An 11518-nucleotide genomic window follows, 5' to 3' on the forward strand; every position below is an offset into this window, starting at 1 on the left:
GACTGGCACCCCTCAGCCCCCTGCGCTCCCAGCCATGCCCCCCCCAGCTCTGCTGGTGCCCCTCACTCCCGACCTGCGGCCCCCTGCTAGCCCAGCTTTGCCCTCCCAGCTCTGCCGGTGCCCCTCATTCCCGACCCACAGCCCCCTGCTAGCCCAGCCCTGGGCTCCCCCTTTCCCCAGCTCTGCTGGTGCCTCTCACTCCCGACCCGCGGCCCCCTGCACTCCCAGCTCTGCCCCCCCAGCTCTGCTGGTGCCCCTCATTCCCGATCCGCAGCCCCCTGCTAGCCCAGCCCTGGGCTCCCCACTTCCCCAGCTCTGCCCCTCACTCCCGACCTGCGGCCCCCTGCTAGCCCAGCTTTGCCCTCCCAGCTCTGCTGGTGCCCCTCACTCCCCACCCGCAGCCCCTGCTAGCCCAGCCCTGGGCTCCCCACTTCCCCAGCTCTGCCCCTCACTCCCGACCTGCGGCCCCCTGCTAGCCCAGCTTTGCCCTCCCAGCTCTGCCGGTGCCCCTCACTCCCGACCCGCAGTCCCTGCTAGCCCAGCCCTGGGCTCCCCCCAGCTCTGCCCCTCACTCCCCACCCGCGGCCGCCTGCTGTCCCAGCTCTGTCCCCCACAGCTCTGCACGGGGCTCTTCAGTCTTGACCTGTGACCTAAGTCAAATGAGTAACCCAGGGAGAGAGGCACAAATCACTAGGGCCAGGGGCATCGAGGCAGCGGGGGGTCTGGGAGGGGTGGGGCCCCCCAGCACTGGTTCAACCCATCTTTCTCCCTTGGCAGAGCCTCGAGCCCCTGGACCCAAGCGAGAAAGCCAACAAGGTGCTGGCCCGGATCTTGAAGGAGACGGAGCTGAGGAAGCTGAAGGTGCTGGGCTCGGGTGTGTTCGGGACGGTGCACAAGGTGAGGGGGGGAAGCTGCAGCCCGGGGGCGCGGGGAGGCTCCGGGGCTGCTTGAGCACCGCAGCTGCTGCGGGGGCGGGTGGGACGGCGTCTCCGCGCGGCCGTGGGGGAGCCCTGAGTGGGGGCTGGGGCGGGGCAGCCCCTGGGATCCCAGCTCGGTTCACGCTGGGGGTTCCTCTCCCGCCAGGGCGTCTGGATCCCGGACGGAGACTCCATCAAGATCCCCGTCAGCATCAAGGTGATAGAGGACCGGAGCGGCCACCAGACCTTCCACGCCGTCACCGACGTGAGTGAGGGCCCCGCCACCCCCCTGCCAGCCTGGGGCCAGACCATTGGCCCATCCAGCCCAGTGGCCCTGCCCCCCATTGGCCTATCCACTCTGATGTCCTATCAGCAACCAATGTCAGTGCTTCAGAGCGAGACTTAAAACTCCCATGATGCACTTCAGTGTGCCACATGAAACCAGGGGGTGGGGGAGCCCCCACCCCCAGGCCGTCCTTGCGTACCCCAAACTCCCCCTGGCATCAGTGGGGGCTCTGAGGGTGCCAGCCCTGGCCGGCGTCACCCCTAGTCCATTTTCATTTGTCTGGGATCAGATCCCAGTGGCGGGGAGTTCCACAGGGGAGCTGGATACCGGGGGCGGAGCCAAGGCTGTAATAGGCTCCCGTCTCCCTCTGGCCCTGCAGCACATGCTGGCCATTGGCAGCCTGGAACACGCCTACATCGTGCGGCTGCTGGGCATCTGCCCCGGGCCGCAGCTGCAGCTGGTGACGCAGCTCCTGCCGCTGGGCTCGCTGCTCGACCACGTGCGCAAGAACAGGGACGCCATCGGGCCGCAGCTGCTGCTCAACTGGTGCGTGCAGGTTGCCAAGGTGAGCGGCCCCGCGGCACTCGACGGCGCGTTCCCGGGGTCCCCTTCCCACCGGCATCAAAGCGGGGCACGAGCCCGGCTCGGGGAGCTGGTCTCTGGGTGAGGCGTCCTTGGCCCCAGGCTCGTGGGTGGGGCTGGCCAGGCAGCACGAGGAGACAGAGCGGAGAAGGGGCAGGGGCTGGGGGTAGCAGCTCCTTTGGTTCCCACACCCGGCGGGGGACCCTTCCAAAGACCTGCTCCCAAAGTGCCACGGCCCTGAAGGGAGGGTGAATCTGGCCTGTTCATCCCCCCTGTGGCATTTACCCTGAACCCTAATGAGGGATGTTCTGAACATGTCAGTGCTGTTAACTCTTCCTCTTCTAATCAGTGTTGTCACAGACACTTTTGGGGTGGAGGGAGGAGCCTGTGGTTGTGGGTGGAGCTTTGGGACAGTGGGTGAAACTAGTCCAGCCTGCTGCCCATCACTGGTACGAAACCCAAGCGACTCCCCCCCCACCCCCGCGCACACACGCACAAATGGGTCGGCCCCACGCTCTCCGCCTCTCGCCCCCAGGGCATGTACTACTTGGAAGAGCATCGCATGGTCCATCGGGACCTGGCCGCCCGCAACGTCCTGCTGAAGTCGCCCAGCCAGGTGCAGGTGGCGGATTTCGGGATCGCCGACCTGCTCTACCCCGATGACAAGAAATACTTCTACAATGAGATCAAGGTGGGGTGTGGCCCCGGGGCCCCCATCGTCGTCCCCCGTGCCCGCTCCGGGGCCAGCTGAGCCTCAGGTCCACTCCAGCAGGATGTCCCCCAAGGTTGCTTCCCCTTCCTGCTGCACTGGGGCCGCCCCAGCCAGAGTGGGCTGGTGTCAGAGGTCTGGCCCCCCCCCCAGCAGAGGGGGCAGATTGGGAGGGTAACTGGGGGGCCCTGCATTCAGGGTCCGCTCTTCTTCCCAGGGGAGCAGACCGTGCATCAGAGCAGCCCTAGGGCCCCATGAAATCGGGCCCCAGGGGTATCTCTGGCCCAAGCAGAAGCAGCCCCCAGGCACCCCCCACCCAGGTAACGCTCCTTCCCCGCCTCTCGTCCCACAGACTCCGATTAAATGGATGGCGCTGGAGAGCATCCACTTCGGGAAGTACACACACCAGAGCGACGTCTGGAGCTACGGTCAGTGCCCACCGTGCCCCCACCTTGCACCCGCCCTGTACCCACCCCTGCCCGCAAAGCGTCGCAGGCCGGGGCTGGAGCAGCCGGGAGCCGCCCCCCCCAGCCAGCACCCTGCCCCGCTCCCCACAGCGCCCCCTGCTGGGTCCCATGTGCACACCCCCCAGCGCAGAATTCCCCCCAACCACCTGCCCTTGCAGCCCCTCCTGGCCTGACTGTCCCACCTCTGCCCCCCCCCGCCTCCCCGCAGGCGTGACGCTGTGGGAGATGATGACTTTCGGGGCAGAGCCCTACACGGGGATCCGGCTGGCTGAGGTGCCCGACCTGCTGGAGAAGGGCGAGCGGCTCATGCAGCCCCAGATCTGCACCATCGACGTCTACATGGTGATGGTGAAATGTGAGTTGCTGGGTCTGTCTGTCTCCCTGCCACCCCCTGCAGGTGGGGTGGGGCCCTGCCTGGGGCGTGGGTGTCTCCCTGCCCGGGGTGTTTACGTCCCAGCCCCTGGGGGCTGTTTGCAGGGGATATCGGCCCTGCCCAGGGGCCGGGTTGCACCCAAGTGGTCCTGCCTGGTGGAGCAGGGCCTGGGGCCGTGGGGTTGGGGGGAGGGGGGGGCGCAGTGGCCATGGGGACTCATGGGAGGGGTGTAGGGCTATGCTCTGCCCCTCCCCCACCGGCAATCCGCACTGACCCCGATATGCCCCGGGTGCAGGGAGGGACGTCACCCCGTGGTGCCAGGGGACAGCTGTGAGCTGGGGGGCAAGCGTGTGGAGGGGGAGCGCTGGGAGGGAGCCACACAGCTGGGGCCAGAGCCCTGGGGCGGGGGCTGGAAGGTCGTTGTTCCGTGCCCCCCCCCCCCCCGGCCCCAATGCACTTTTCCAGGCAGTCCTTCTCCCCTCCCGTCCACCTGTCTGAGCCCCTCTGGTGGGACCCGTGGTGCTGGGGCGGTTCGGGGGGCTGGGTCTCACCTCTGGCCGGATCTCACCCCTCTGTGCCCCCCGCCAGGCTGGATGATCGATGAAAACGTCCGTCCCACCTTCAAGGAACTGGCCAATGAGTTCACTCGCATGGCCCGCGACCCGCCCCGCTATCTGGTCATCAAGGTGAGTGCGTGGCCCCGGGCCGTTCTACAGCGGGGGGCTGCCCTGGGCCCTCAGCCAATCCAGCCCCTAGTGTGCCCGCCCCCCATGAGCCACCTGGTCAATGGCGCATTAGCCCTTTAAATCCCCCCCGCCCCAGCCTTAAGCATCCCAGCTCCTGCCCCATCTGCCCCCTCCCCACTCCATGCCCGGCTCTCTGGGCTCCCTGCCTGACATATACACCCAGGGAACCCCCCCCGCCCCTGGCGGGGATCCTGTTGCTGGGCATTCCCAGCCTGCCGGCTCCCCACTCCTCGGCTGCGGGTGTGCGGGGTGGATCCCTCCTGCGGGGGGGGGGGGGGGGCAAGACCTGCTCTAGACAAGAGTCTTATCTGTCCCCCTCCCTGCCTCACACCCCCCATCCTGCCCCGCTAAGCGTTAAGGTGGCCCTGGCCACTCAGCGTTGGGGGCTGGGCCCCGTTAACCCCTTGCCAGCCCCTGACGCGGTGTCCCTTCCCCTCCCCACCCTGTGCAGAGGGAGAGTGGGCCGCTGCCCCCCGCTGAGCCCCCCCTGAGTGACAAGGAGCTGGAGGACATGGAGACGCTGGAGCTGGAGCTGGAGGACGAGCTGAGCTCCTTCAACGCAGCCACCGGCCTCTTCGCCTCCAGACAGCGTGTGGACTACGCCCGGGTGAGAGATGGCCGCCTCCCCCTCGGCCTGTACCCCCCCCCCACCAACAACCTGGCCCTTCTGCGGGGAGGCTAAAAATCCTTCCTGTAAAGGATGGGAGGGGGGGACCCTGTGGGGGAGGGGTTTCCTTCCTGACCCTGGCAGCGCTCGGCCTTGAAGCATGAGACCCGGTTCCATGGGTCGTAGCTCAGGGCTGACCCCCCGGCCCAGCCTGCGCCTGGGGGTCCGGCAGACTGTTTGCGCGCCGTCTCCCCAGGTCCCGGTGCCAAGGACCCCCTGCCCTGGGCCGAGCAATCACCACCTGCCTCTCTCTCTTTGCAGAGCCCGAACCTGAGCCCCCCAGCTGGCTACATCCCCATGAACCAGACTGGCCTCAGCAGCTGCCGCCAGGTACCCAGCACAGCGGACAGGGGGTGCGCCCCATGGACGTCCTCTGCCGGAGGGTCCCAGGGGGCTGCGGGTTGGGATTAAGGGGCACCGGCAGAGCTGTGGGTGGGGAGCCCAGGGCTGGGCTAGCAGGGGGTTGCGGGTTGGGATGGAGGGGCACCGGCAGAGCTGTGGGTGGGGAGCCCAGGGCTGGGCTAGCAGGGGGTTGCGGGTTGGGATTGAGGGGCACCGGCGGAGCTGTGGGTGGGGAGCCCAGGGCTGGGCTAGCAGGGGGTTGCGGGTTGGGATTGAGGGGCTCCGGCAGAGCTGGCTGGGGCAAAGCTGGGCTAGCAGGGGGCTGGGGGTCAGCAGTGGACTAGCCGGGCTAAAGCTGCTCCCGTGGGTCTTGCCCGTCTCCGTCGCAGTGAGCAGGGGCAGGTCTGTCGTGCAGCCCCGTGTCCGGCGGCTCCTTCCCTGACCCCGTCTCTCTCCCCCTGTCTCCCAGGGCGCCGGGCTGGGCTCCCGGCAGACCCTGCGGGCCAGGCAGGAGTCGGTGGGGCGGACGGTGTCGGAGTCGTCGGAGGGCCGGGGCACGGCCTCGGAGTGCGAGCTGACGGAGGAGCTCTCCCTGCCGGGCAGCCTGTGCCACGGCCTGCGCTCCCGGGGTGACAGCGCCTACCTCTCCCAGCGCGAGAGCTTCCCCCTGTCCGCGGGCACCGCCGACGGCGAGGAGGACGTCAACGGCTACGTCATGCCGGATCTCCACGGCCGAGGTAACGGCAGCCCCTGGGTCCGACCTCAGGGCCCCATGCTGCCACCCCCAGCTTCCCCGGGCGGGACCCTGCTCCGGGAGTCGGGGGGGCGGTCTGGGTCTTCCCTGCCACGAAGGGGCCTGTGGGGGTGGTAGTTACCAGGCCACCTGGGCTGAGACCCTGCAAACTCGCTGCAGCTGGGGACTGGATGCCGGCTTGGAAACCCACCAGCCGGAGGTGGGAAATCTCGGTGCCCCTTCCCCTGAGCCACTCTGTCCCTCCCGCCTCACTGGGGACTCTGGCAGGAAGCCGCCGAGGGGGTGGAGAGCCAGCTGCCTCCTGTCTCCCATTGTGCCCGGGATGCTGTGCCCCGGCTGCCCCTGCACAGGAGGCAGGCGGGCGAGAGGCCAAGAGGCAGATCAGACCCCCCCATCTCCAGCTGCCACCCCCCGCCGGCTGCACCTAACGCCGGCTTGTCATCGGCTTCCGCCTGCAGAGCGAGCGGCCAGCGTCGCCCGGGCTGCGGAGGACGGGCCCCTGGGCCGCGCCTCGGAGCCGGAGGAGGAGTACGAGTACATGAACAGACGCCCCTCGCAGCCCCAGCAGAGGCCCCCGCATCCCCGGCCGGCCTCCCTGGAGGAGCTGGGCTACGAGTACATGGACCTGGGCTCAGAGCGGAGCGCCTCCCTGGGCAGCATGCAGACCACCCCGCTGCCCGCGGCCGGCTGGGCCGAGGAGGACTACGAATACATGAACAAGCAGCCCAAGCTCAGCCAGTCCCTGAGCAGCGTGCTGAGCTCGCCGGGGTCCGGGCAGGACGACTACACCTGCATGAGCGCAGCCGTCCCACGGGGCTCCCCCGAGGAGCAGGGCTACGAGGTGATGGAGGCCATCCTGGCGCCGGGGAGCGGGCTGGGCCCGGGCTGCCCCAGCTCGCCCTGCCCCAAGAACGGCTTCATGAAACCCCTGCGGAGCCTGGAAGCCTCGGACTGCGCCTTCGACAACCCTGACTACTGGCACAGCCGGCTGTTCGCCAAGGCGGACGCCCTGCGGACCTAGGGGGCAATGGGGGCATGCCCAACCCGCCTGTCCCTGGGGGGGCAGGGCCGTTGGACTCGGGCTCCTGCCTGCTCCTCGCCGAACGAGCCCCGCTGGGGGCTGGGAGCGAACATCCTGCCCCATCCCCAGCGGGTATTTACAGGCTGCTGCGACTCTGGGCGGAAACGGCGAACGCCCCCTTAACGGGGCAGCGGGGGCGGGGGCCTGCCCCTGTGACTGGGCCCACTGCATGCTGGGATGCAGGCTAGTTCTGGCAGCTGGGGGGCAATGCGTTGCCCCACTGTGAAATCAAACCAGTCTTGGGGGGGGGCAGCCCCCTCCCCCTTTCTGCCTCAGGATCACAGACACACGGACGCAGGAGAGATGTCTACGTCTGGTGAGGTGGGCAGGGGAGTCAGGGGCCGCGTCCTCCCCTCCCCCCCGTGGGAAAAGCTTCCTGTCATGAGCTCCCAGCATAGGTGCTTTGGGCGTTTGGGGTCCAGCTGTGGATCAAGCATGGAAGGGCCCCTGGTGGGGAGCAGCTGGAGGAGGGGGCTGCCTCATTCCTCACCCCCAATCAAGCAAACAGTGGGGTGGGGGTCTGTTTACACCTGGATATGAAGAATCCCGGAGCTGCTCCAGGCAGGGCCGTGGGGTGAAGTGAACAGAAGAGGGGGCTGCTGGTTTGGGGTCTAGTGGGTAAAATGCTGGACTGGGAGCCAGAACTCCTGAGTTCTGTGTCACAGACTCACTGCTCTGGGCCTCAGTTTCCCCTTCAGGGCCACGTAGGGAGTAATAGCTATAGACCTTTATAAAACGCTGGGAGAGATCTGGGCAGACCTGCCCCAGCCTTCTCTCTCTCCTGGCCCCCTGCAAACCAGGGGTTCCCCAACAGCTGCTGCCCCCTCCCTTGCTGCCACCGAGCTAGGCGCAGCGTAGGAGAGAGTTGGTGGGTCGGGCTCTGTTCCATTCCACCCGATTTCCACTGGTGTAAGAAGCCGGCGTCTGCTCTCGATCCCCCAGAGTTACTCCTGATTCACACCAGTATAAACTGGGGTGATCAGAGCCAGCGCACACGCCTTGGGGTGATCGCAGCCGGGGGCCCAAGAAAAGGAAGGCCAGCAGGCTCCAACCTCTGCCCTCCCCTCCCGTCACCCAGCGGAAGCCGTGCCCGATGAGAGGCTTGGGGAGATAGTAACCAGCGGGGCAGGGGGCGGGGACGACACCCCAAGCCCGTGGGAAAGCAATGAAGTTGATGTTTTTGCACTGAATCTCGTGGCGTGGTTCACTCCACGTGCAAAGCTGGAGCAGGGTGGCCTGGCTCGCGGGCTGCGTCCCTGCCCGGGGCTCTAACCTGCGTTCCCCTGTCTTTCCTCTCCTCCGACAAGGGCCTCTGTGTTTGTCACGGGCCCGCGCTGTCTGTTGTGTCCAGTGTCTGTTGTTCCCTGAGCTGTGTGTCTGGAATCGCCAAAGGGCTGCTGAATTGTTTCTGTCCTCTGCAGGGAGCAGAGCACTTGTGCCCTCCTTGCCACCCCCAATGAAGCAAGTTCGGGGTTCTGAATTCTTTCCGCTTGAGGCTGTGGGATGTCAGTGAAATTTACTTGGGGGACTCACAGCGGGTCTGAGCAGCCTTGGTTAAAGTGGCGGAAGGCGACGACTCCTTGGGAGGGGAGCATTGTCTAGGGGTTAGAACAGGGCGCGTGCGAGTCAGGATTCCTGGGTTCTGGTCCCACTCTTAGAGGGAACGGGGTCCTTCCTTGCGCTCCCAGCTGCACTTGGAGCCAGGAATCCTGGTTCTGCTCCCAGCTCCAGGAGGAAATGGGTGTCTAGCAGTTAGAACAGGCTGTCCCCCTCCGTTCTCTGAGTTCTGTAAGGGGCAGGGGCAGGTGCATTTCCCCCCAGCTCTCCCCCCCCCCCTGCTCAGCCAGAGGATGGGGCGGGATGGGGGACAGATGATAGTACGAATGTCTGACTAGAGCGGGGACCTGCACGGGCCTTTGGAAGGGAGCGTGTGGCAGGTCTCCCCGGGCTCCGCCCTGGCACCTCCCCTCCCGGTTGCAGCTGGCCAAGCAGGGGGAGCCAGCCCCATTGCCCTGAACTGGCTGTGGAGATCAGAGACTGGAGATCAGATCTGGGGTGTCCAGTGAGACCGTCTCCCCTCTGCTAGAGCCCTGGGGAAGTACCGACTCGTGATTCCCCTCCCCCAGCGTGGGGCAGGGTGCGTGACACGTCTGTCCTAAAGCACAGCCCTGCACGTCCAGGCTAAGGAACCAGCGCAGGCACCGGGCCCCTGCTTGGCACACGTCTAAAAGCTGCCACTCTGCCCCCTGCTGGGAAGTGGCACTAACTCTGCAGAAAAACGTTCTCACGTGGGAAGGGTTTATTGTATTTCAGAATGAAAAGTAGAAACAAGCCTGAGGTCTCCCCACCCGTTCTGTGCTTTAACCAGGCTGCACTGCTCCATCCGTTTTTATTTGTTTTAAATGCAGGAGCCGATAGCCTGCTAGGCCCGGACTCCTGGGTTCTAATAACAATCAATAGCATGACAGGGTGCGGGGTTTGCTGTGTTTTCTTCCCAGCCTCTCCGAAGGAGAAAGAACTAAGGAACACACCAAAAGCCACCTGGCAGAGCTGAGCACAGGGGCAGCAGCTCTGGGCCTGCACCTTCCTACTAAACTCAAAGGGGCTGATCCCGGTTTTGCTTCCAACTGGACTAATTCTGATGAAATCACCGGGTCCAAATCCTCTTCAGGTTGTTTACACCTGTGCAAAGGCCATGTAAACTTGGCAGCTCGCCATAGCAGCATGCTGCAGGGGTGCTGGGGAAGATCAGGTGCAAACTGAGCCAATCCAATTTGCTAATTAGTTCTTTTAAAGAAACACATGCAATGCCTCCAGTAGCCTTGCCTGGATCTTCCAGAAGAGCCCCCTCCTTGTACATTTTCAAAGTATAAAGATTACTGTTCTGGAAAGTGGGGAGTACTTTTTTTTTCCCCCTCCTGTCCTTGTTTCCATTGTCTTGCTGTGTGTCAGAACTGGTGGAATGAAGGTTAAAAGAAATCTCTGAGCTTTACAATTTTACCTGTGGGACTCTCAGCCGCAGGATGAAATAGCTTTAGTGTTTTGTTTTTTAAAAGCATGAGACACTTACAGGAATAGTAAAACCATTTGTAGTGACACAGGCTAGGATAAAAGTCCCAACATTCGAAGGGAATAGACTACTATTGCATATTTAGGCTCTGGTTGTGGAAGGAGATGCATAGAGTTGGACTCATTTGTAGCAACTGGGGATGTATTTATTAATAGAGAGGCCCTGTCAACAAATTTGCTGTGGCATGAGCTCAGCAAACCAACTACATACAAACTGCAGTGTACGATATACCATGGCCATAATGAATACAACATTGGTGAAGTCAGGAAATTGTACGCTGTGTGCTGTGCTCTGCGACCGTGCAAACAAATATTCTAAAGTCAAGGAGGGCTTTATGAGCAGCGGTGCCAACTTCAAGTATTCAAAAATCACAAGCTCAGCTGGATGCTTTTTAAATGAGTTTGGTTTGGGTATTCTGTTTTAATTTGCCTTCTGGTGTCTGACCCTTTAGGTCTCACAAGGAGTCGTATTTTCAAGCTTTTCGGTGCAGCCACTAAGACTAGAACCATACTTTATTTAATATGAAGCTTTAAGAACACACAAAATGCAAAAACATACACTGTGAGCGTTGGCAGTGCAAAGGAAGGGCCTCTCCAAATGCATCTCACTGCCAGATCGGGGCCATAGGTGCGTTGTTACAGGTGGGTGGGGGTTGGTGCCTTCCTCTCAAGCATTGGGCATCCGTCATGCTCAGGGCTGGGACGCCGGGTTTGGCTGGGCCCATGAACCCCCACGTGGGAAACCCTCGCTCGTGCCGTCTCTCTCAGTTTTCTGTGCTTCCCGTCACTGAAGGAGTTTTAATGTTGTTGTTTTTTTAAGACAAAATAAAAATGAAGCTGATGAACATGGGGTGCCTGCGTGTGTCCCTGCTGGCATGGCTTTGGGAGGGGAGATGGGCTGGTGTGAGGAGTGGGTGGGGCCAGGGCAGGCAGACCCTGGAGATGCCCCATGCCAAGGGGCGCTTGGAGGAGGCAGCTTCTTCCCCCTCCCTTGGGTGCCATTGCTGCAGCTCAAGGTCCTGCAGGGGGTATCTTGGGGTAGACCCCTCCCCACAGCATGCACCCTCGGTCCCTCCAGTTCCCCAGGTGCTCCTGTGCCTCCCCCACTTGGGGTGTCCCTCCCCCTTGAGGTGCCCTTTCTCCCCCTCCCCCCGTACTCCCCTCCCCCCCAAGGGTGCCCTTTTCTCCCCCTCCCCCTTGGGCTGCCCCTCCCCCCGTGTTCCCCTCCCTCCCCCTTGGGGTGCCCCCTCTCTGTCCCTCCCCCCGTGCTCCCCTCCCCCTTGGGTGCCCCTTTCTCCCCCTCCCCCTTGGGGTGCCCCTCCTCCATGCTCCCCTCCCCTTTGGGTGCCCGTGCCCCTCCCCCTCCCACCGTGCTCCCCTCCTTCTTCCCTGAGGGTGCCCCTCCCCCTTGGGGTGCCCCCTCTCTCCCCCGGGCCGCACCCCTGCGTCCCCCCACCCTTAGGGCTTCCCCTCCACTCCCAACCCTCTTTAACTAAGGGCCCCTCAGGCCGCTGGGACTTGTAGT

At 64.1% G+C, this 11518-nt stretch overlaps 1 protein-coding gene across 2 annotated transcripts in view; it reads left to right on the forward strand.

Moving 5' to 3' along the window:
* ERBB3 (erb-b2 receptor tyrosine kinase 3) overlaps positions 1-8114 on the forward strand; it is a 37342-nt gene extending 29228 nt beyond the window's left edge. For both annotated transcript variants that reach the window (XM_073318611.2, XM_073318612.2), the window contains 11 exons: positions 778-897; positions 1084-1182; positions 1583-1768; positions 2321-2476; positions 2847-2922; positions 3170-3316; positions 3923-4020; positions 4532-4687; positions 5009-5077; positions 5559-5826; positions 6302-8114. In XM_073318611.2, coding sequence (XP_073174712.1) covers positions 778-897; positions 1084-1182; positions 1583-1768; positions 2321-2476; positions 2847-2922; positions 3170-3316; positions 3923-4020; positions 4532-4687; positions 5009-5077; positions 5559-5826; positions 6302-6864 — 1938 coding nt within the window. In that variant the 3' untranslated portion in view covers positions 6865-8114. The remainder of the gene's footprint in view (positions 1-777; positions 898-1083; positions 1183-1582; positions 1769-2320; positions 2477-2846; positions 2923-3169; positions 3317-3922; positions 4021-4531; positions 4688-5008; positions 5078-5558; positions 5827-6301) is intronic.
* Positions 8115-11518: the final 3404 nt, after the last annotated feature.

This window comes from Lepidochelys kempii, chromosome 20 (assembly GCF_965140285.1).
Source record: "Lepidochelys kempii isolate rLepKem1 chromosome 20, rLepKem1.hap1, whole genome shotgun sequence".
Lineage (NCBI taxonomy): Eukaryota > Metazoa > Chordata > Testudines > Cheloniidae > Lepidochelys > Lepidochelys kempii.